The 26,089-nt window shown below is 39.2% G+C and overlaps 1 protein-coding gene across 3 annotated transcripts in view; it reads right to left on the reverse strand.

Annotated features, from left to right (window-relative positions):
* Positions 1-21,749, reverse strand: part of LOC115341185 (protein FAM169B) — a 41,890-nt gene extending 20,141 nt beyond the window's left edge. For 2 of the 3 annotated variants that reach the window (XM_030013690.2, XM_030013688.2), the window contains exons 1-3: positions 21,626-21,749; positions 8,672-8,805; positions 5,778-5,877 (exon numbers count right to left, since the gene is read on the reverse strand). In XM_030013690.2, coding sequence (XP_029869550.1) covers positions 5,778-5,877; positions 8,672-8,805; positions 21,626-21,659 — 268 coding nt within the window. In that variant the 5' untranslated portion in view covers positions 21,660-21,749. Of the gene's footprint in view, positions 1-5,777; positions 5,878-6,212; positions 6,314-8,671; positions 8,806-21,625 lie in introns of those variants that run through there. The other variant, XM_030013692.1, reaches the window with a different exon arrangement.
* Positions 21,750-26,089: the final 4,340 nt, after the last annotated feature.

Consider the following 26,089-nt stretch of genomic DNA (forward strand, 5'->3'; position numbering starts at 1 on the left):
GCTTGCTAAACCTCAGTACTTTGATCACTTGCAGTCAGACAGACATATTCAGAGTGTTGCAAGAAGCTGAGAGCCTGTGAAGTACACAATTCCATACCATTACAGGTATTCAGAATATAGTACTGAAAAACACTGAGTTGAATTAGGCAGTAAGCATAATGCAACTGTGATTATGAAATGTCTCCTTTTGCTAGGCAAACATGGATCCCTTCCCAACCCAGGTCTGGATTATATTTTTACTTTCTAGGCTATGCTGGCCAAATGTTCCCACACTGGTGTGCAGCTATTTGAATGAAATGTGCACATCAGGACTCTACACACAGAGTAAAGCAGAAAAATTAAAGCAACATCCAGCTTGGTACTGCTTTTTCCCCAGCCTTCATCTGAATTGCTGAAATGCATCCTTCAGTCACAAACTAAATTAAAGACAATGCTATACGAGAGATGTAATTTGAGTTTGTTTAATAAATATAAAATGTACCACTGCTTTACTTTATCTAAAGTCACCTTTACCTTAATTTTGGCAGTATTTCAGATTGACGACACACTTACAGAGGCTGCTTTTGCCAGATTTCCATCTTGGAAGGAGAATGGTAAATTACCCCAACAAGTAGTTCCACATAACCAAGCCTAGGTCAGCTCTGATAATGGAGCAAGCTCAGAGAAACTACATTAAACTGCATTCTGTAATGTTGACACACCCTGAATAGCTGTGTCCCCCAGTTCCCTGTCTTTACAATGGAATAAAAGCATTTCTCTCTCTCTCCTAAGAGCCTTATTGAAATAAATACATCAAAGCTTGGGAGGCATGCAGATGCTGCAGTAACAGCAACCATTCAAGTATCTAAGATATTTTTCCCGCAACCAATTACATTTTCTTCTACAACTCGAGTTTTACTCAGTGATTTGTTGCAAATGTCTTGTGATAAATGTTCCATGGCATCTAACAGTTATTGTAAATTATTATATACAGCATATAGAAAATGCTGCAATAAGGTATGTTTATTTAGTGTTATAAAGATGTTAATCACCCATGCTATGCTTTGTAAGCCCTTACAACACAATTTACATTCTTATAAAAATATCTGTACAGATATGCTAACAGAACAGAACACTCAGCCCATCAAAAATAAATTAAAAATGCTCCCAACCAAGACCAAGTCCTATGGAAAAGCAACCATACCCATTTTCTCTTTGAAATATGCAGGTCATTTCACACCACAAGCTACGCATCACTTCTGGACAACCCATCTGATCACGATGATCAGATATAAATCTCAGTGTTGGAATCAAACCCTCTTTAACCTATGTTCAAGAATGAAATGCCATCAAACTTTAAAGCTCTTCACAGGCAAACTTGTAGACAGGCTGCTAAATTCAGTATTTTTCCAGAGTCTAAATTACTAGAATTTCAAACATAAATGATTAGATGGACAATATTTTCTTTGGGAACTGTGGGAAAATAAGTATATTACAGTGGATATTTATCTCATAAGTGTTATAGACATCCTTTTACCTATGCAATACTTAACCTTTATAGATGTAAACACAGATGAAGCTGAAAGAGGAAATCCCACCACATATGAACATAAGACATACAAGGCATACAGCTTTCTTACTGAGATTAAGGTACTGCCCAGGTATGTGGTTAACCCAAGCAATTGTCAAGGCTTTGTACAGAGTTCATTTTAGGAGGCGAGGGATGTTGGGGAGCCACCAGGAGAAAAGGTGGAGATGTTGGAGTGAAGCTGAAGGAACCGATGGTGTCAGGGATAGAGCTGGAGAAGAGAACTAAATTGAAGAGGCTTTAGCCAGGGTTTTGGCAGTCATCAGTCAGCAGAACCACCAGAGCAGAGGAAGGTTGTGGCTCTTGGGAGCAATGTGATACAGTCTCAGAGCATCATGTGAGCTCTGGCAGAACCAAGCAATGAGGATTCTAATGCTTCTTGCTGCTTCACTGTCCTAGTTTCAGCTAGGATAGAGTTAACTGTCTTCCTAGTAGCTGGTATGGTGCTATGTTTTGAGTTCAGTATGTGAAGAATGTTGATAACACTGATGTTTTCAGTTGTTGCTAAGTAGTGTTTAGACTAATGTCAAGGATTTTTCAGCTTCTCATGCCCAGCCAGCGAGAAAGCTGGAGGGGCACAAGATGTTGGCACAGGACACAGCCAGGGCAGCTGACCCAAACTGGCCAACAGGGTATTCCATACCATGTGACGTCCCATCTAGTATAGGAACTGGGAAGTGGGGGCGGGGAATTGCCGCTGGGGGACTAGCTGGGTGTCGATCGGCGGGTGGTGAGCAATTGCACTGAGCATCATTTGTACATTCCAATCCTTTCATTATTGCTGTTGTCATTTTATTAGTGTTATCATTATCATTATTTGTTTCTTCTTTTCTGTTCTATTAAACTGTTCTTATCTCAACCCATGGGTTTTGCTTCTTTTTCCTGATTTTCTCCCCCATCCCACTGGGCGGGGGGGAGTGAGTGAGCAGCTGCGTGGTGCTTAGTTGCTGGCTGGGGTTAAACCACGACATTCACTATCCACACCAGGACCTGAGAAGTACACAACTAAACATGCCCTACATACTTACTAGCTGCATCTTCTACTCTGTTTCCAATTGCTTCTCAGTAAAGCACCTCTACCCAGTGTATCCTGGGATATCCTTGGCTGCCTTTCCACATTGGACTTCAGCAATGTCCAAATTAATTGCAAGAGGAAAAATCAGTGGGCTATGTTTGCATTAGCAAGACTAACACTAATAAAACTGAATTCAGAGAGCAAAACATTTGGTGCAGAGAACCTGATGTTCACAAATTCTAGCCTGGTGCTGAAAACTAAAAGCCCATTGGAGGTTGGGGCACATCAGTGTTCTTCTGGAGTGCATCCTCTAATTTCATTTCAGCCAAAAGTAATCCACACACTCCGAGACTGCTCCTTGATATGAACCGAAGCACAATACATGGGGACAACCAGGAAATTTGCTTCTAAGATCACTCCTGGTGTGAAGTAAAACTAAAATGCAGACACACTGGACAGCACATGAGAAAGATAAGAGATCAACTACAGCAAGACTGTTTGCCTCTCCCATCTGGATGAGACTTGAGTTAACAAGAAAAGTGTAAAGCTCAAGGGAGGGGAAAAAAAAAAATCATGCAACCTGTTTAGTGTTTTAATTTTCTGCCCATGTCTTTAACTAACAATGACTGAGTTAATAAGTACTGCTTTTCTCTGAAGGAATTGGTTTTGAAAAAATTTGATCTGTTCACTAGTCAGAACAAAAGGTCACATACGTAACCAAATCCAGATGGACTTGCCACTTTAACACAGTCTGCTGCCTTAAGAGTCAATTCCAAATCTGTTGAACTGTGGGAAAAATATTTGGACAAAATACTTCAAATGTATATATCCATATGTATAGGTATGCACCACATATACAAACACCCCAGCACTTTAGAGAACTAATGAAAATTTATTAAAACTCATCTAAATAAAAAAATCACATCAGTCAGTCAAATTTGATGTGTGTAGGAAGGCTGGCCACATGTTTATAGCATATAAAATCCAGAAACAAAGAACTTCCAGTAAAATCCTTTAAATCATACTTTTAAAAGGAAATATTAAAAGCCAGATGATGTAGGCTCTACTTAACTAACTAGACTTACTGATCTCTGTGAGACTGTTTCTGTGACTATGGGCTGGTGACTCAAGCTAAAGTTTTGCAAGGGGGTCACAGTAGTCAGTCAGTCTGTTGTTTATAATATAATAAGGTGTTTATTCTGCTAAGTTTAAGCTTTTAATGTAGACAGCTATCATATAATTTAGGCTCCCACGTGTACTTGTTTGACCTGTTCCTGTGGGAAATCATTTTTTCCTTGTGTACATGTACTTCATTAATACTACTTGTTCCTAATATTATTAGATCATTTAACTGAATATTTGTGCCAAATGCACTGTTTTCACCTGCATTTACTTAATAATTCTTTATTTTTGCATTGTAGTTGTTACAGATCCCCATTCCTCTTGTGAAGCCTAAACTAACTTAATGCTGTTTTCAACTATGTTCCTTTGAACATGAGTCAGTAGGTATGCACAACTGCACTCACAGAGCAAAGTTTGGCCTCCAGTGTAGACACTTCTCTCCATTATCACACCACTGCCTATCTCGCTTCAGAAAAATGTTAATGGAATATATAAATTAATGTCAGGAAATTAATTATATACCAATAGTATATACCAATAGTCTATACCAATACCAGAAAGTCTTTTCACTACACTTGTACCTTGGAAAGGTCTCCTACCTTCAGCTATGTGAATTACAACCCATTAGCAAACGTCCAATTGAGATTGTATGTAAAAGGAGCTGGAAAACTTTGCAGAGTTCACCTCTAACCACAGATTATTTTAATCTGGTTTTTGTTCTTATGAAGAAATTTCCTGGTAACAGGGTTTGAACTGAACAATGAACACTTAGTTATACTAATAGTATCTGTTCTAGGAGTGTAAGATCATTACCTGATACACTTCTGAAATGAACATGGAGTGCTGAACTTTTGTCTTGCCTTTGTTGTATTACTAAGAATACTATTAAAGCCTTTCAGGCATAATTTATAGTTTATCCTTTCAAAACAAACAAACAAAAAGTATGTTTTTAATGACAGATGTCATTAGTTTCCTGCCACCTTTGGAAGCTGAAAGTTTAAGAGGTTTCATGTGTTCTGTATTCCTTAAGTGACACAGTGGGTCAATGCATTGGTTCATGTCTTTGCCGTAAATGTTCCAAAAATTCTATAGCCCATCGCTTCACAACAGCTTCAACACTCCTCATTTAATCTAGATGGGTCACAGCCTGGGCTTTTGGTATTATGCAACTTGGAGTCAAGTTTCCGTTAATGACAGTGGTATCAAGAGTTGTTACTTACACATTTGCATTTTTTCACGTTCCATAGTCAAAGACACTTCCCTAAGAGAGTAAGTAGGAAGAAATCAGGCTGTCTGTAGATACTGCAATCCTGATAGCAGGAAGATAAAACTTAGATACAATTATTGATCAAATCTTAATAAGCTGTTGATACTCTGAACAGTGACTCATGAAACTGAAACACCAGTAAGCATGTGCTGACTTCTACTGCTTGTAACACAACTGAAGTTTATCCCTGTCAGGCTGACACATGGCTGTGTTAGGAAAACACCAACATTACTAGCAGTAGGCAAGGCAAAGATGGTAGAGTTTAAAGAATATCTTGGGAGAACTGCCAAATAAAAAGGATTTAACTCAATTCCTGTGCATGGTCTCACTCCAAATTTACCCCTCACACACCAGTACTGGAAATAGGAGGCAATTAAACCTAAGACTGAAGATTTCAAAAAGTAAAAATAATATGAATAAGAATCAGTAAAACCTAATACAATTTTACATATATATTTGCCCTTGTTTAAGGATTTCAGAATTCTGTCCAAACTATAATGCATTAATTTCACATCATCCTGAATTAGAAAAATGTTACCCCATTGAACAAACTCAGAAAGAATAACACATTTACTCAAGGTGATTTTTCAGCTACCAGCAGAGCTTTGCATAGAATTTAAAAGCCCTGATTGTCAATCCTCCTTTCTAATCAGTAGCCCACCAACACAAATCCCTGACAGGTAAACTGAATCCAGTTCATATTCAAAACAAAACCCAAAATATTTAAATATATAAACAAGCAGACCATCTTAAAAGCAAAGAAAGTGCAACTACTCAAATTTCAAAATATTTTGACCAATTCTAACCTGTCTCTTTATCCTTCGGATCAGTTAACAGCAACATTTTGCAAGTAGGATTATTTCGGTAGAGAGGGACAAAACACACACAGGAATCTTCAAGTTTAACCTAAAAAACAAACAAGCCCTGTAGCTGTTTGTACTGCAAAGCTCACGAGAAGTATTTCATGTATTAGATGCACTTATGTTTTACTAACATGCATGCTATAAGCTTAGCACAACACCCTCTCAATCCTGAACTTCAAGGCACTGAAACATACATAATATTATCAGTAAGTAATGTTAATTTAAAAGAAATCAAGCTACTGAAGTTAGTGAAGACCTTAATGCTGACTTACTATGATTAGTACATAACCTGGCTTTGAACACTGTTACATGCAGACAAATGGTGTTATGACAGACCAAACGCATCAAATAAAAACAAATACAACTTGCACTTCTTACAGCATCGTCCAGCTGAGTACTTGTGGTGTTTTGCAAACAATGAATTAAGCCTCAGGGTACAGGGAGTATCACAGCATTAGGGCAGTGCCTGGGCAGTTTATCTGTGAGGCACAGGGAGGGTAGATAATTGGCACAAGGTAGTTATGTTGAAGGCAAAGCTAAAATCAAAATGCAGCTCTCAAGCTCTCAGTCTTAGACTAAACTTCTAAATGATGTGACACAAACACAAAATTACTGTGCTCAAACAGCTCTATATGCATAGAAATGACGATTTCCATATGAATATTGCAAATGCTCTCATGTAAGTTTAGGTACAGGCAAAGAGCGTGCATAATTTAGCACAGTATGTACTGTACTTTCAAAAATCTGGTCCATTGTGTATGTGTGGGCGTGCCTCTCTAATTGCACCCATTTGTCAGTTTGCTATGAAACTCAAATCAGTCATGTGATACATTTAATATTTCTTGGTGCATGGAATGAGTAGTATGAATATGGATTATTCAAGATGACTTTAAGTTGAAACTAGTGTTCACTAGTTTATGAGCACCAGAATCCTGGGACCCTCTATGCAAACACTGGACTCCAGGAAAAAAACTGAAAACTGCCTGAAATCTGTATTCATGAGCTTCCCAAAAATCTCAGTATGTTCTGGGGATTCAGTCATTCTTTGCATGCTTCAAATATAACAGCATTGATGTCATTATGGCACCTGGGAGCATTACTATAATGAAAAGGCCAGCACTATTTCCAATACTGCTATGATCGTTACTTTGTTTTATAAGGTAATGTGCACTTTCACAGGTGCTAACAACATTAACATGAGCCAAGCATAGCTTTCTGTGTATGAATGCTGCCAATTGATGGAAGCTGAAATGTGCTTCCATCCTGACTTGCAATAATCCTTGCTATTTGTGTACTAAATGCTTGACCAAAGACCATACCATACCAAAAAGAAGTTCTGTGACCCGAGCAAGTAGGCTGACAGCTACTTAACACTTGCTAAATAATTATTCTTGGTTGCCAGTCCTGCCACTTGAAACCTGCTTTAATTCAGATGCAGAGAAAAAAAATACACCTGGTAACTGCAGCCATTATTCAAACTCCAAAATCCTCATCCTTCAGGTTGTAGGTATATAATAGAGATTGTTAACTGAGATGTTCACTGGGGATGGACCTTCACCTTATCACATTTAATTTATTTTTAATTACAAAATATCAACATTCATCAAACTATTTATCATACAGTATAAGAAAAAAACAATACAGCAAGAACATTACTGTTACTTATGGCCTTGACTAGCTGTCTGACTGCAGATTAGATTAGAGCTGAATTAAATGAATGCAAAGAGAAATGTGTTGCTATGAGACTCAAATCAGTCATGTGATATATTTAAGGTCTGATGACAAGCCACAAAATCAAGACAGTTCTGAATCAAAAGCCAGAAGACCAACTTTAACTGATCTCACTGTGTCTAGCTATTGCAGGAATACACACAGCACTGCTTGGGATTTAACTTACCCTCCCTTCTAATGGGACAGCAAATGAGCCTCTAAAAGTACAACCAGGCATGAAAGGCTGAGGTAAGGACACAGAAGCCCTAAACTGGGGGATCTTTGCGTTTTCAGGTTTGTTTGTATTTAACCCTACATGATCCACTAGAGGGCATTAAAAGAGTATTTAAAGCTGGTTATATTCACGGCTCGAAGACGAAGCTATCCACCCAAAACAGCGTTTTTCTGGAAACTACTGCATATTATTTTCCTAAATTGTAGAAAAGCCACCGTATTCCAAACATTTATTTCAAGTAATCCACTTACTGGTTTGATAGTACAATAATAGTTAGCCCAGCACACCTTATATGATCTAGAAAATGCCCAGAATGAAAGGTTTCGTAGGTTGACTGAAGTCAGAATTTTTAATAGGCCTGCTCAGTCATCTCCAATGCATTCCCGCTAGGTGGCTCAGGAATGGACCCTAAAGCATTGGCACCTACAGTATTTATACCATCTATCAATCACATCTGATCAGAATTCCTTTGGGAGAACCCATATTCAAAATTATCAATATAAGTGCTGGAAAGAATGGAAACAAAAGATAGACTATTACACAATATCTGTGTAAACTGCACAGTAGAAGCAGAATACAGAGCTGTGCCATGGTATAAACATCTAGCAAACTCACTTTTGATTCAGCCCTGTAAGGAGGCAGGTCAAGATGCAAAGTTCAGCTAAGTACTTCAAAGACTCATCCACACTCAGAGGGTTTTAGACTTGTAGTTTAAGCTTACCTCTCATTTGCAGCATGCAAACTATTTGAAATAATGCAGAATTTGCTGATTTTAAGAGACTTGTAATCCAGCCACACCAGTTCATCCCTGTTCACAGGCAGACTATGAGCACAACCAACAAACTAGCTTGCAAGTATCTAACTTGCCGTATGAAAAACATCAGCCCATTACCTCTTCTCCTCCAGGGATCGAAAAAATATCAGGAGTGGATGACGATTTCTTCAAGAGTTTTTCATAGTATGTTTCAGCATCTACTTGAAGAACCTCTGGATCTCCTGCTAAGGTATCTACCAAATAAAGGCAACCTGTAGTTAAAATAAAACACAAGATATTTTTACTTTTTAAATGAACTAAGAAACAAGAATTTTTAACCGGCAGTTTCCTGAGCAACTGCTTTTTGTAGCTGGGCCCTTACTGTTCCCATTAGAGCCTTTTCTATAATCCTAGTCTAAAATAGTAAGGCTGGTAAAAACCTATCTACATGTTATTTACCTCTTGACATGCAATTTTACAAAGTAGAACCATGACAGCATCAAATCACATTTGTCTCCTTTGAATTCAACAAGCACAGTCTCAAATTTCTCCAGGTGTAAGTAAATTGCTTTAAAGCTGGAAGAGCAAAAAAAAAACTTCTTCAAAACACTGCCTGAGTTTTAGTACTGTCCAAAAATACAACAGGAAAAGAATTCCAAAACTTCCACTCTTTCTTGGAAGACTGCCCCTTTATGGGTCAGTCCATGATCTGTTGCATATTATTAGTTTTCTCTTTCTCTTTTTTGAGTAACTTCAGTTGGGCACAACAATGAAATAATGTAAAAAAATATTAAAATATTCACCTACATAAAAGTTCCCAAAATAGTAACCATCATCTTTTATGCAACATAACTTTTAATCCATGTGACTCAATGCTGAAGGGTATTCATGCAAGGTATTTGTTAATCGCATGGAAACAAAAATTACATACATCTGATGCCTGTAACCGAAGTGCAAAGTCCAACTCGGTGCTCATGAGGAACCAAGCAACCTCTTTCTGGCATAACAAACCAGACTGATTGGTAGCTCATCACTAGCTCAAGATAAAGAACATCAGAACAAATGCGTTAGCAGTCCAAATAGCATTCTGCCAGTCTTCTATCATAGGAAGGAAATAATTTCAATTTAAGGGGCTTTCAATCAACATGCTACACTTGCAACTCTTGTAAACCCCAAACTGAAGACAAAATCTTCTACAACACTGCTATAGTTGGAATCTTAGTTCTGAATCCTCCATTTTTAATCATGGTTTGCTCTCACATGGCAGCTCCTGTGACCCAAGTTTAATGTGAAAATAACTGCACTGATAGTAAGTGCAAAGTAAACGGCTGAGACAATGAACAGTCTTACAAGGGCCATTGCAAGAACTGTCTGTATTAAGATTCAGAAACTATGAATCGTAAAGGACTATATTGAAAATGATACCTCTCCATATAAAAGTAGGAGCATGGGATTTGCAGTACCAGGTCAGACTATTCACCCATGGTCCCACCATTCTCCCTCTGGCAGTGATCACTATCTGATTCCTCAGCAAAGGGGTAAGAAACTATGAGTGATAATTCACCACCACCCTGCACTGCTTAAAATGCTTTAAACACTATTTTCCTGCCCTTTGCAGCCAACAGCTTACATCCTGAGGCTTGACAGCAAAGCTATGTAGTCAGGATGCTGAACAGAAGCTACTCTGTAAATGGTTTTCATAGTGTGTTTGTATGTGGCAAAATGGGAGAGAAAACAGCATTGCAACACTGGCAAGTTGAGTCACATTATAAAATCCCAGCCAGTACTTAGCAGTGGCAGTTTTCTTCTGCAGCAGCCTTCCCTTGTGTACTGTGTAACACCATCAAGCAAAGAAGCCATATAAGGGAAAGAAATTAAAGATTATTAAAAACTTTAGTAATTTACTGAAGTAAATTTACTAGTAGATTAATTCTTTGCAAAAGAGTAGCATGTAAGACTTAAGTTTAGCACAAAGAAAAATATTGGCCATGCTAATAAACTGTATTCATGAGATGCTGCTTACAAGGCTACATCCTGCCATTGTTAAGCCAAAGCAACTTAATAAGCACAATCATGTTTTCTCCTCACTGAAAGAAACAACTAGTACCTTCAAAGTTACATTAGCTTTCTGGTATGTAATATGCTTGTATTCTAAAGTAATAGTGATCATTTGAAGGGTGAAATAATGCCACAGATTAAATAATGAGGCATTAGAGAAAACTTCTGAACAACTTTCCATGGAAGTAATTTTTTTCTCTAAAAAATCCTTTTAGATTTTCAGTTAACTTGTCTTTCCTGTGTAATACTCTGAAAATGTCCAAGTGAGTTAGGAGCACATATTCCAATAAAGGGGAAATCCAAAAATTTTTCATGAAGAAAACAAATCTGTCTCAGCTTCTGTATATAAAGGAGACGGGGGGGAGAGAGAGAGTGAGAGTGAGGTTCCTTTAGGGACAATATGGAACAGAAGCCTAAATTTAGGTACCCTGGAGTGTCCTCAAGAAGTCAGTTGTGCTAAGGCTGGCTTTTGAGAACATGCTTCCAAAACTTGCACACACATGCACATACCACGAATACTGTTCAGCTACCATAGGCAGGAGAAAAAACACTAGTTTGAAATTTTTTTTTACAGTAACTAATGTGTTTCCCAGTTTTCCCCAGTACAAAGTGAAGGAATTATATTTGCCCTCCTGTATATGTCCCTTTTATGCTTTTTTTGTATACAGAAACAAAAAAAACCTCGAGAAAGTCTAACCGTAACTATTGTTATTAGGCATTTGACTACAAAAATAATTATTGCTGGCTAACAGGATGTTATAAAGGTTCCAAAATCAAATGCAAAATAATCTGTTAACTTTGCTTTAAAAGAAAAGCAGCACTATTCTCCTGTGAGTGCTTCAGTCTGAGGCCCCTATCAGCATCTTGGGATACCAAAATCGTGAAGTTCCAAGGACAGCCTTTTAACCTAATTTGAATTACAGGATTTCATTCGAATTTGATCTTACCTAGCGGCAACAAAAGAACACACTGTAGCAGCCAATCTGCTAGACACCCAGTGAGCACTTCTTTCAAAGGGGCGGTGTGCACAAAGGGTTACCATCTGGGGGAGAGAGGGAGGGGGAAGCGAAGGGGGGCCGGAGGGGTGAGTCATAAAAAGGGGGCCTCTTGCTGCAGCCACAGAGGAGGGACCATAAACCATAAGGAGAATAAATTTAGAACGGGAGGCCTACTGCATTAGAGGGATTCCTGACATTCACGCTGAAGTCGCTGACATCTTCAATAGCCAAAGCTGGTAAACAAGGTCAAGACATCATCTAGGCGGATTCTACAGCAGCAGTTACAATGAAGGGTTTGCAGACAGGTACCAGACCTTGTCTTTTACTAGGGCACCGGCATTCAGGGCAAAGGAGGAGGAAGTGTATGCAATTTCACTGAAAAAAAACTTACCTAGAGATAAATAAATGAGAAATCTGAATGGGCATATTTCCATTTCAAGCATACAGAATAGATTTTAAAGCAAAACCTAACACTGGTTCTGCTTCTCCTCTCTTTTGTTTCCATGGAGCAGTCTGGGCCACATTCTCAAGCGAGGATGTGTAAGTGCATCTCATCTCACTCTAGTGATCTGTCATCAATTTGCACTAAGAATCTGATCTTTAAAGTGAAAATCTACAGCTAAAACCAGCTATACAAACAAGAAGGCACTGCCCATACAACTCAGTCATCTTTATGAGATACTACCCTCTGGCACCTATAAGGTACCTCAGCCTAAAACATGACACAACTGGGCCAATAAGGCATAAACCAAGGCCCCTGTTTCAGTCCTGATCCCTGAACTCAGCTTTTTCTAAACCCACTGCTGTTCCACCTCTGATTTTCTCCAGAATACAGAGCTGAATTTTATGGTGGTTTCATGAAGTGGACAAATATCCTTCTTGAGAGATAAAAGTCAGACAAAGTTCACTCCACTTATGATCCAAAAAGATCAATATGTGGGAATCCAGATAGATCTGATTAACATGCTTATGTTCTGCGTCAGGTAGATAAATAACAAATGCAATCACAAAATAGAAGACAATATTCTACCTTGAACTAGAAATTAATTTTTGTAGATTAGAGACAGACCCCCATCATTACAGATTCAGCAAGAATTCCATTCTGTCAGTTGAAGCAAGCAGGAAATATTTTTCCATGGGCAAAATAATTTATTCTCAATACAAGAGAAAACACATGGTGCACACACTTGTATGTGAAATTCCAGAAGTGAAACTACAGACTGATGTAACGCCTGAAGGTAAATGACATGCTTCAATCTAATCAGATATTCTGAAGATTCTTTTTGATGATCCTTCTATATCCTCTGCCACTAAACCCTGTGCCATAATAGAAATAATTTAACTAGAACATAGATAACCACAGACTTATCTCATTAATATAATGATATGGCAATTCAAATCACCATTATATCCCTCAAGCTCTCTTTCACAAGACTAGTCATTTTAGTACCTATATATTAGTTTTACTATTTTGCCATTATCTAAAAAATCAGTTACAACTTGGGACAATCAACTCTGTCTCTTTGTAAAGATGTTTTAAATACTCATTTAAGTTTCAAATTAACATGTACTGCCAATATACTTAAGTCCTTTTTGACCATGAACCCAATACACAATTTATTAAACAAGAGATATTTGCTTTCATTGTTAAGAATTTTCTATTCCTGCATTCATGTGTAGCTTATTAATACTGTTTCCTTAAGCCAACAAAGTTGGTGATGCGGTTTTTTCAGACTAGACACACCACTGGGTTGATTAAGATGCATTGAGGTATTGCTGGTACTCCCAGGGAAGACTTACTTGTTGAAAAGCCCATTTCAGAGATTTGTAAGGGCATTTAGGATGCAGCCAGATTGTAAAGCAAAATACATCAACCTCACCGTAGATGAAGCATGAAAAGTGTTATGTCTGAAGTGAATTAATCATTTATCCTACAACTACTTTTTCATGTTCTACAAACACAGAGAATGATACTACATGCATCCATTAAGAATTGTATGTTTACAGAAGAGCCATCAGTCACCACAGGATTTGTATCTGAACTGTGCTTCTTTGTACATTTGTGCAAATTTGTGCATAATTTTACATGTAAAAATATGTAAAACACTTAAGTCTGATTTCTAGTGGTGCAGAAACAAGATAGATAAAAAGAATTCAACATTTCTAACTTTCAAGTTTCATTATTTTTTATTCAGTTTTGCCATTTCTAATGCTTGCAATAGCAGTACTGGTTTTATTGGCTTTATTTTCATGCCAATATATTTCACAATAAAAAAAAAAAAAACACTTCAGCAGGTTTTAACTGTTTCTGACAGTATTGTGAGGGTTTTTTGTCCAAGAAGTATTTTCCCTTTTTTTTTTTTTTAAATCAAAAACCACTCTGCAATATGAGACAAACATGTGCACCAACACAAAATGACAGTATATGATGTCAATATTTAGGAGGGAGTGTTCTTGTAATTAAACGAGGCAACTGAGACCAGAACTCCTAAGATTTCTTCTTAATGCAGGTGTATTTTTGTGGCCCCCAACAAATCACTTCATCTTCTGCCTGGTTTCTTATCAGTTAAGTGTATGTCTTATCTACCACTTCAAAAGGGTGTGACATTTTCCTTATCAGTGCCTCTGAAGTCACAACATAAGAAGACAAAGAAGTCATATAACATAAAATGTTCTCTGTTCTCCTGTGGACTGTCACTGCCACACTATGGCAGTACAACCATGACAGCATCTAGGATCTAAAAATAACTTTTTTTGCCCTTCTAAATAGTGCACATATAACGAAAGTGCTTTCCATCACTCCCACAGGAGTGTGAGCCCTGTGTTAAACAGCAGTGCCTAACATCAACTCTTCTCCTTTCCTTCCAATGAGCTTGAACAACTCTACGCATGTGGTTATCATTAGACAACCATATTTCTTTAACCTTTCAAAGGAAGGAAGAGGTCTGTGGCACGTTCCTGGGAGTACATGCAGAACCTGACTCTCATATCCTGAATTTAATTGAGCAAGTACATGTTAAAAACCCAAGTTCTAGTGTAAGTGAAACTTCAGTATCATAACAACGTGTGGTGGCAACGGAGCTAGTGGGCAAACACCGTGGTGTGATATCTGTCCAACATGGCAAGGCAGCTCTTAACCACATGCTGTGCATCATTAATGAAAACAACGTTCTTTCCTACTGCATTGCTTTTCAACATTACTAATAGAGCAATAGCTCTTGGAACATAAAGGATGAAAAAAATGCATTGGCGTTAACAGTTTTCTATGTTTTGATCCAAAAATGCCATTTATATATTACTTACTATTCTATCACAGTTCAAATGGCAAGAAGGGCTTCTGAAGACAAACTAAATACAAGTTTCTGTCTGTAAATAATTTTCTGCTGTGGAATCAATAAGTGAAGGCAGAAAGGAAATAAATAATCCTAATCCCATTCCCAATTAAGAAACCAGACAGATTAAATAGATTAATTCAGCTGTAGCTATACATGTCATTACTGCAAGTTCTGTCACTCAACTGGAAGGCAGACCAAATGTTAGGCATCTTAAATGCAGGATGCTTTCATATTAGCCATCCCATTCCTGCTAACACATTTTTACTACTGATTTCAGAAAAGGGAAGAAAAAAGCTTTAAGTATTCACATATATTTAGCAGAATGTAGATGAGCAAAGGCAGAGACTAGACAAACCTAACTCTGAAAAAGGTCAAACACCTTCGATTTCCACTCACTTCAATGAGCTCTGAAGGCTCTCAGAACCTCATATGACTGGGGTCTATAAAACATATTATTTATTTTCCAAAACTTAAAGTAACTTATGAAATAGAAAAAAATTAGACAAGGGAATTAAATAATTGATTTAATTATTTAGCTCTTTTTTGAAAAATACCTAGATGAAACCACATTATTTAAAATGTTTTCAAAGCTAGAAAAGCAAGTGCATATTGAAGGGATGACATAATGGCAAGTGTGTATTAAAGGGATATTTCCTCCACTCTAACCTGCAGTACTGCCGTACCAAAAGTTCCAGCAAACAGGTTCCAACTATATCTGTTTTTCCTCAGATGGATCTTGAGCAGTGTTACACTTACAAAAATAAAGCCACACCCAACTCATAATACAGATAAATCAAAATACATCTGTGTAAACAGGCTACCCCCTGTCCTATTATACACAGAATGCACATCTGGACTGGCACGTTTTGCACAAAGTTCTAACCCAATGTAATTGAAAAAAGCTGAGGTATTATGGCCCAGAAACAGAATTTATAAATAAAAACTGTAGCATACTGTTAAACCATGGAAGTGCTACCAGCTGTAACTATGGCATATCAGGAATTCATACTTCTGCACATTTAACTCTCTTTTTCACAGAGCTTAGATGTAAAAAAGAAGGAGGGACCTTACAGAATAACTCAGAGAAGATGTAGTCCTGAAGAAAAGGGACATTCAGGATTGTAATTAATTAAGGCTTTAAGGTTCATGTTCACATCAGGTTTTCCTCAAGGAAATTCCACTGATTCAGTGGGATTGCTGCTAATACCTCTGAACCTGTGAACATCAGAATTGAGTTCTTAATATGTACTGCTCTTCATACAACCAAGAAATGGGCAGAAAAGTTCCTGGAAAAGTCTAACTTCAACTACTGAAGGCAGTGGTATGGATTTTCTTGCATATGTAAGAAAAAAATCTAAATTTGTCAACTTAATTATTTGTCTACCCCCTAAACCAAATAAAATATACAAGAAAAATATACAAGTTTTCCAGAATGACTGTGTCCCTATCAGCGGCTTTTTCCAGCAATTATGTCAGTGCTACATCTCATTTCATCATACCCATAGCCGAAATAGCTATGCCAGCAGAAGTTCATAGTCCAGGCCTGACCTCAAATTAGAGTCTGACTTGTAAAATCTAAGCAAAGAAGAAATAGGAGGCCCCGAATGACACTGAAATATATCACTGAAGTATCTTCATTATTCAAAGAAGCTGATATGAAAGGAAAATGACAGAGAAGATTCCATGAACAGCAGTAGAGCCTTTATGAATCACAAGTTCAAATGTAGATAGTGGTAATTCAATCCAATTTTACAAAAATGGAAGAAAGGAAGGACGATGCATTGGTCAAATGTCATCCTATAACTTAAGGAAGAAGAGGAAGACAATGTCTCCCATAGTGATAAACAAGGAATAGTGAAATGGCAGGGAATGACAACTGAGTTTGGCAAATGATCTAGCATGAAGATGATTTCATCCCACGGGGAGAAGCCAGACAGACTGACAGTTAGGACAGTTTCAGAAAGCAGCCATATTTTAAGACCAAGGAGCATTTAAAATTATTACTGAAACACTCACTATCACAACCTGGCACCAGGGCTAGCATTTAAGTACCACATTAAATACATTTCCCTATTACTACCATCATTCAAAGCAGGTATGGGAAACCTAACGCTGCACTATGCATGGCCCTTATCTTCATGTCATACAAACTATGGCAGTATGTGTGGCATGCCAAGAGTACCTGAAAGCCCTGGTTTGCTATCAGAAAGGACAACGTTCCCCAAACAAACGAAGTAGCGATGAAAATATGAGACAACTGTCTAGGTTTTCAGGGATACCAGTTTCAGATATCACATACTTTTGAGCTGCAAATGCTTTACATCTGACAAATCTACTGCTCCCACCAGTAGAGTGCGTAAGTCTGCCTAAGAAAGCCCAGCAGCCTTTCTCCAAATTACTTGCAAGGAGCAATTTGTACAGCCAGAATAATCTCAAAATAAAGCAATTAATTTGAGGAAAAAAAAAGGAAAGAAACAAAAAAATCCCTTCCCCCAGTAATTCCCACTTTGCTAAATTTATTATGCAGCTGCAAATTAATACGTCACCTGCACTAGCTATCACAAGCCTCTTAGCCTGTCTCAGAACTTGCTTTAATAAACAGCTGCAAGTAGTGGAGGAAATATGTAAACATCTCTCTTGTTTCTCTGTGTCATTGTGTCAGCTGTTCTACATGTCTTTGAAGGTGCTCCAAAATCAGCATGGCTCTGCTTTTCCCTTTTTTCTCCTTTTGGGAGGAGGAAGAAGCAGAGAAGGAAGGATAGGCTGGCAACAGAGGGCTAACTGTTCTTGCTGTGCTCTTGACAGTAAGGCTGAGAGTGTTCAAATTCAGTTTACACAGGCTCTTCTGTAAGGACAAAAGGAACCACTGCTGGTGGTTAAAAATGCAAAAGGTTTTGATTGTAATGGTTTGACAATCAGCCAAAGATATTACTAGGGGGGAAAACACAGCAAGGCAGCTATGACCAGAAAGGGAGAAACAAGGAAAAACACATGGCTTGACTTCAGAGCAGAAAATTGACTTAGGCTTTGCATAAATGACAGCATACCTCCAAGCTTGCCTGATCCACAGTCTGCCTAGAATGAGAACATGAAGTCTAAAAGCAGAGCCTATTAAAGGCATAATGTTTCTAAATGGCATCTGTTACGTACTAATAAGCATTACTTAAAGGACACAGGCCTTAAATTGCTACCAAACGTGCACTTATCTGAAACTGCTGCAAGGCAATCATTACAAAAATGTCACATGACACCATGGCAATTTGAATAATATAAAATGTTTTTATTTAGTTTGGCTTGAAATCATTACACAGAAAAAATATGGAGGCACTTTCTGAGATTTTGAAACTGTGCAACTTCACAGGAATGAAACACTAGCAAGAATTACATCAGCGGAGCCATTTGCCATCTGTTGTCAGTAATATTATAAAGACCAGCCACCAGACAGCAGTTTCAAAGGTTACAAGCACAACATTTTTAAGCATCCACAGACCTCTCAGTAACTGAGCAGGACACAGTTTACTTCAGATATGTGTAACCTGAGGGTCTGCCAGTCATTTTGCAAAGACAACACCAGAACTGTGAATTGCTACGCAAAGTGTTTGGGAGTTTTTTAGTATGCAACCATTATACAATATGGAAAATACATACCAGCCTGTTCTACGTAGGTTCTTTGAACATACAACCATAATGTCTGCATACCTCCCACCTGCAAATTTAAACTGGCTAGACTTTCTCTTGTGTTGTTTGTTTTCTTATACTTCTTCCCCCAAGGGAAGGAGTGTATTCACTGCAGTGCTATTATGGAAAGGGACTCAGGTTTGTTAGCTGGGTTTTAGACTGTATTTTTTCTTTGAAGGAAGTAGTTAGGGTTTTGTTTCCTGTGTTCTTTCCTTCTAGACCATAACTAGACTTTAATATACTTATGTTAACGAAAGCAAGGTTTCAGTAACTTGCCTTACCTGTAGCATGGAAAGCAAGGAGATTATGACAGCCCTTACCTCTTAGATACACACACTCCTCAGTCCGAGTAAAATTCTACCTGTTCCACACGTGAGATTTTAGTTATATTGAAGGAGTATGGTCGTTGATGAGTCTCATCTTAGAGCTCTGAGTAGCTTTTCTATGTGGGGGGACCACATTCATGATATATAGCGCCTATACACTACCTGAATTTTGTGGTTCCACCTTCCAGGCTGTTGACCTCCCGCCTGTAAACTGATTAACATGGATTTCATGGAGGGCAGCGAGATTTCCATCTTGCTAGAGAGAAAGATGGAAATTTAAGGCTTCATTGATGCAATTGTTAAACCAGACATACAGGTTTCTCATCTGGTAACTATTTCTCAGGCTCTAGAGTCATATATACATTGTTATTCACTGAATGTCCTTCCTAGCCTTGCTGTTACATGGTTAACACATGCAAATCTGACTTTTGAAGTGCTTAAAATAAAAAAGGACTTGTGACAAGGCTGAATTTAAAACAAGAACCTCAAGTTCTAGGTCAACAGCTGGCCTACTTTTCAACACTAAGGTTTGCCTAGGACCTATAAAGGGGCTCAGAAACCTGGAAGCATAAGCAATCTTGCCCTGTGAACAACAGTTACAGGAACAGACCACAAGACCTAGTTGTAGCATCTCAATCACAGCACAACGTAAGACTGAGAAGCACCATTTGCACAAGAAGAGCTAATGGCTGATTCCAATATGCTCTTATAGTGTGCTGTATGTTCATATTTATTTTAAACATAGGTATAACCAATGAAATAACTAAGCCAAAACTCGAACAATACCTTAAAACAATACCAGGTGTCCCAAAAGAGGAAGGGGATGGAAGAACTATTCTAAACATTCAATTTGAATGTAGACATTAACTGAAGTGCCCAACAGTACAATGTTTGCCTGGACATGAAAAACCACGTCCCATCATTTAGAGATATTTTATTTAAAAACATCAGCAGAATTGAGAGTCTTCCAAAAAAAAAAACCCAATAGCATTATTACAAATGTTTGACTTTCATAAGTGGCTGATAGGAAGGATTAAATAGAGCGATCTAACTACGGCACATTTAGCCATGAGCAGCTAGAGGAACTAATGAACAACATCATTATTTTACTGAAGGGGATGAAGTAGGTGCTTTAGATAAATGGCAGCAACTTAAAATGTGTTTCAGAAGATAAATTCACTTTCTCTACATTTACCTGCTAGCGTGACAAATTAAGAAAGAAGAGTATAAAAACAGGGCAGGAGGGAAAGCAGTGCAAAAGCTAACTGAGGTGATGCAATGGGCCCTTATCCAAACAAGTGCGTGAATAGAGATTCTTGGAAGTGCTCCTAGTCAAATATAAACCAAGAACACTACACATGCCAGACTCCCTTGGAAATCCACAGTGGAGCATGTGCAGAAGATCCACCTGTCCTAAAATCAGCTCCCTTACCAATCACTAGGAGCACTGCCATTTGGGAGCTAGCATAATGTCTGTTCATTTCAAAGCAGTGTAAGTCCACCACGTACTGAGTGGCTGAGTTCTCTCTATTGGCCTCTGCTGGGCAGAGCAGCTCTGCATACTGTCAGAAACGCTAGTAAATTTAACTTCTGCTGAAAGGAGATGAAGGGTGAGTGGTTTTCTCCCCAAAAAATTCATCATTAAAGACCACATATTTCTTGTTCTACAGTCAACTCGTGATCAGCAAAGGAAGTTTTTACTGAATGCTCTTTAAAGAAAGGGTAAATACTCTGCAGCATAGAAAGCCTTTTATATCTCATCTCTACACCAAAACAATCCAACTAATTATTCTTCTGTGGTCAAGAAGCAACATGTTTACTGCTCCTTTTGTCCCTGTTAAACCATGCTTTTACTCAGTTAGAGTAAACGCTTGCTGATGCTGCCTGAGATTTGGCTTTAAAAATGTAGACACGTTTTTACACAGTATTCCCTCCGCTCTTTAGTAGTTCTTAAGTCCTTAGCCACTCAAGTCCCAAACTCATGCACCTGTGCTCCAAGACCTCTGAACACACACTGGAAACAGGCATTTGGAGATGAGCCTTTCACCAGCATCACCTGCAGAACCACAGCTGACAGCAATCATAAGGCCAGTTCCTCTCTGCCTCAGGATGGGTTTGGACTAGCCTAAAACCTGTAAAAGTTACCTGTAGCTTAGGAAAAGGGCAAAAAAAAACCAACCCGTAGCAGCCCGCTCTGGTTGACCCCGCTTTGTGCACGTGGGGTCGGACCGGACCATCTCCCTCAAGCGGTCCTGCGAAAGCAGGGCGCTGGGAGCACGGCCACAGAGAGCCGGGGCTCGCCCGGTCATGACCGCAGGCGACCGAGCAAGGTTTTGCTGGCAAGGCCCGAGCGTTTTGCGGCGTTTTGGCCGCTTCTGGAAAGCCTGGCCGCGGTGCCGCGGGGAGCCCGCCATTTCGGGGCTCCTCACAGGAGGCGCGGGCCGGCGCCGGCGGCGCCCCCGGACAGCCTGGGCGGGCGGTGCGTCAGCCAAGCACCGCCGTCCAGCCTCTGCGGGTGGGCAGCCGGCCCGGCATGAGGGCAAGAGCCGGAGGGAGGCGAGGCGAGCGTGGCGGCCGCTGTGAGGAGGCGGCGTGAGGGGAGAGACGGGGCAGGGGCCGGCGGCGGGGAGGAGGGCCGGCGGCGGGGAGGAGGCCCGGCCGCGGGGGAGCTCCCGAGCGCCCTCCCTCCCCTCTTACCAGCGGCGGCTCTTCCTCCTCCCTCGGCCTCCATCACTTCCTCCGAGGCGGGCTCCCCCCGCCGCGGCCCGCCCCGGCCCCGGAGGGGCTGGTGGTGTGGCCCGGGCCCGCGCCGGCGGCAGCCGTGGAGGGCGGGCCCGGAGGGGCGGGACGCAGGGGGTTAGCTGCCGGGCGGGCCGGGGCTTGGCTGACAGGAAAAGCGGCCGTCGGAAGGCGGGGGAAACAAAAGGACGGGGGAGGTGACTGTAAACAGTTTGGCGAAGTTGCTGTGGGAGCGAAGGCTGGAGAGGCGAGGGGGAGCTGGCTGCAAGCTCCCGGCAAAGGTGGCCGCAGGCTGAGGGGGCAGCCCTCGCCCCCCGCCATCGAGGCCCGGCCTTCGTCAAGTGCCAGCCCAGGACTGCGTCTTAACTTGGAAACCTCCAAACACAAGCTCCAAATTCTTCATTTAAAACGCACCGAATGACAAACCGTAGAGCTAACGCCAGTTTCGTTAAACTGGGGTGGCAGAGGCAGAAGGTTTACAAGGGAAAATAAGTACAGAAATGACATTTCTCTAGCATTCGTCAGCCATGTACTGCAGTGATGATTTTCAATGTGAAAGAGGCTTTTGGAAAACCTAGGTGAGCAGCCTGCTGTTCATTATTGCAAACCATAAAAATGAGGTACAGAGATTAAAACGAACAGACAGTTGTCAAAATTAGGAAGTAGAATCCAGGTGTTGACTCCTGGGAGCCGAGTGTACGATGGTGCAATTATTTTTTAAGTAGCAGATACAAGTATCAAAGTCAAAGAGGTGAAGAGAAAAGTACATGGAAATAACAGTAAATTTGCAGAGGAACGAACTTACCTTTGCACTTGTGCCATCCCGGAGCATGGCTGTGACCTGGAGACAAGGTTTCAAGATGGCGTCCTCATTGCTTCACATTATTGTTATGTACTCCGTTGCCTGTCAGCACAGTGACCAGAAACTCCATAAGGATGCTCCTCCTTTCAAATGGTTTAAAACACATACTAAAGTAGATTTGTATTTTCTTTCCTCAACAGGACAAAGCAATCTCAGTCCACACACTAACACTCCCAGAAAGCAGATGTCACACAACCACACTTTACAGTACATCAGTGGATTTCAGCACATTCTCATAATCACTTGAAGCTTTGTACCTTCCACCACTCCTCATGTCACACTCTAAACCCAGAGGTTTGGCTGTGCCATGGTCCAAGGCCTAGTTTAATGCAGCATTGCTGTGTGACCCTGCCCCAGTTGTACTGAGAAAATTGTTAAGCTGTGAGAAACTACATGAGCTAAAGCTGTGAAAGACAAGACTCTAAAGTCACAGAAGCACCGTTGTTGGGATGACAGTAGTTAGCTGGGGAGAGATTCAGGAGAAAAGATACAGAAGGAAAGAAAAGCAGAAAATGCAAAGATAACTTAGTAGTGCTGAGGATCAGCCCATACCAACAAATGGCAGAGACCAACTTCCCCCAGCGTATTGGAAACTTCCTGGCCAGCTAAGACTCATATAAGTTTTCTTATCAGGAGTGGTAAGCATATTACTGTTTAGCCTAGTAATCTGTTAGTCCTAGCTATCTACTTTGCATATTAGCTGATAAATTATTACTTAAATTGTGCATATCCCGCTTATACAGTCTCTTTGTGCATGGTAAATGACACCTGAACAAAAGCAACCCATTGATTATGAGTTGCATGCTCTCCTGCTAAAGTATTTTCTCCCTGCATTAAATTATTATAAACAAAAATAAAATTAAAAAATCTGTCCATACACAGCAATTAGTTTTTGCTAATACTGCAAGACCAGAACTGAAATTATAACAGCCACCCAACAGCTTGTCTACATTTAAATTATATAAATTTCAATTTTTTCCATTATTGCTAAGCACTGGGTATACACCAATGGTATCAACTGCAGAAGAACTAATGTAAGTAAGGCAACAACATAAAATATATAACACTTTCTATCCAAAAAAGGTAAGTGAAATTGCTGTTACATTTTTCCATTTACCATTTCTATGGTGTTTATTATAGAAGAGGCACTGGTCCACAGGGAACAGTGAGCTTTACACTGAAATGTTTGTCTCCTCTCTTTTTGTGACATTGCATTCCATCTACCTAAAGACCAGCTACAGTCTTTCCTGAGGATCATTTATTTTTATTAGAATGGAAAAGAAATATAGAGTGTTAGATCCTGAAATATCTATTTAAAGTCCCATTATAGTTTAATTTTAAATAGCATAACAGCTTGATTTCTCCCTCCTCTCATTAAATGTTGAACAGCCGAGATAAAAATTGGAATATATTAAATACTTCCACTTAAGAGTTTAAAACATTGGTCAGTGCCTGCCAATAACAAGAAATAAAAAAATCTATATGTAAGTGATAATAAAAGAGATAAAAATTAAAGAGCTGTTTCTAAATGAAGGGCCATATTCAGTTCTTGTTACTGTCAGTACTAAAAAGCTATTTGAGCAGTGTTCTGGCAGTTCTGCAATGTGGTCAGAATGCATTTGCAGAAAATATATTTTTCTCTTATTCAGCAGTTCAAATAATTTTTAAATGTATCAGACAACTGCACAGAAAAATATTCAAGGTGATAACCAGGGCTTTCACAGTGGAGTTGCTTCCATTTCTTCTTTACCTCAAGATGAGTGCCATGCCAATCACATTTGTGTCTAGCAAGAAGAAAAACAACCAGTGTTTAGCTGAGTCAGCTGTGTCTGTGACTTGCCTTCAAATATCCAGGGCTTGGTTTCTTAATTATGGATGGGGAGATTAATTTGCACAGACCTCAAATATCCAGTGACTTGGGTACCTATTGTTATGGGCACGTATACATATGTGAGTGCTAATATTAAAGCTACAATTACACTTTCACAAAAATTTCAGGAGTAGCTTTGATTTCAGCTGAAGAAATGTTAGAGGAAAGAAAAGGTTTCATTTCTGAATAAAATTCTCAGTAGAACTTAGGCCTAACCAAAAGGTTTTTTTATTCTTTTTTAATCTACCATATCCTTTCTTTTTTGCTTGTTACAGAAATGTAACACAGCTGCAATACATATATTATTCCTCCAAGTATACTACCATCCATGTAAAGCTTGGGAACAGAAGCAATCAATTAAATCAGTGCAAAAATTAATTTCAGTGCACTCTGTCAAATTCCTGGTTTATTCAAATCACTAGCATTCCTCCCACATTTGCACAAGCATATAACAGCACTGGAAAGGTCTTGGAATCTTTACTACCAAATCAGCAAACCTCTACTCATGGAAAGGGACTAACTTAACTGTTGAAGATGATACTTAACTGATGAATCATTAAAAAGTGTCTTGAGGGGGGTTCCCCCCAGATTTCTATCAGCTTCTTCATAAAGGATTAGTGAAATAATCTTCCTTGCTCTCTATTTTTAATACTCTCTTTTTCCAGTTGTGAAAACTTTGAAAACTAGTACTGCAGTCCAAACAGGTAATATCAGTTGTTTCAGAGTACATGGATCTAACAGACTTACATCTACACTATGCAAGCATATCTAATAAAATACCTACTATTTCACAGCATTCAAGCCACACTGTTCATATATATCTATAAAGCAGCTATAATGTCCCAAACAAAACACATAATTTCTCATGCAGGAATTTAATTAAGCAACTATAGATCTTAAATCTTGCTTTATTCCTTGCATATGCTTTGTTCATTAGACCACCCTGTACTTAGATTTAAAAAAAAAAAAAAAAAAAAAAAAAAACAGCACAAATTGGAAATAACTATGAGAAGACTGGTATGTCATTGTCCTGTTCAGTATAATAGGAAAAGTTTTACTAACTGGTCACACAGAAAAATCAATTGATAAAAATCTTAATTGACATAAGAGAATGAAAGACTGTAGAATTTTAGATGTAATTCACTGACGTCAGTGGCAGATTTTGCCTTATTTAAAGCTGCAGAGAGTTCTCTGTTTACTGTATTAGCTACTCCTTCAGCCTCAGCAGCTAGCAAAAGTTAGTTTTGCAAGCTGTATTAGTCAGGGAAAGCAATGGATGGTGGAATCAGGGTCTTTTTGTTTAAGAGTCCACAAATTTCTCTGTGTCTCAGCACAGGAGGATTTAAATGACAGACAGAGCTCACAGCTCCAAACCTCATTTAGCCACTACCCAATCCAAGAGATTTCTCCAGAGATTTTTTTTTTCTTAAGGTCTCACAATTACCAGCTCTTTTGAGATTATATAGTGGCTTTCTATTCTTAGCATATTTCTCCCCTCCCTCTCTCTCTCACACACATGCACACACATACACTTCCTACTCAAAACAAGACCCAGTGAAACCCTCTGCCCACATAGTTATAATTCCGAAGAGAACTTTCATATGCCTTTGTTTTGGGCAGTGACAATGTGCATATGTTTTGATTTCAGGCCCCCCTATTGGTTCTCATGCTTCAGTTTAATGAAGACAGA

This window comes from Aquila chrysaetos, chromosome 5 (assembly GCF_900496995.4).
Source record: "Aquila chrysaetos chrysaetos chromosome 5, bAquChr1.4, whole genome shotgun sequence".
NCBI classification, from domain to species: domain Eukaryota; kingdom Metazoa; phylum Chordata; class Aves; order Accipitriformes; family Accipitridae; genus Aquila; species Aquila chrysaetos.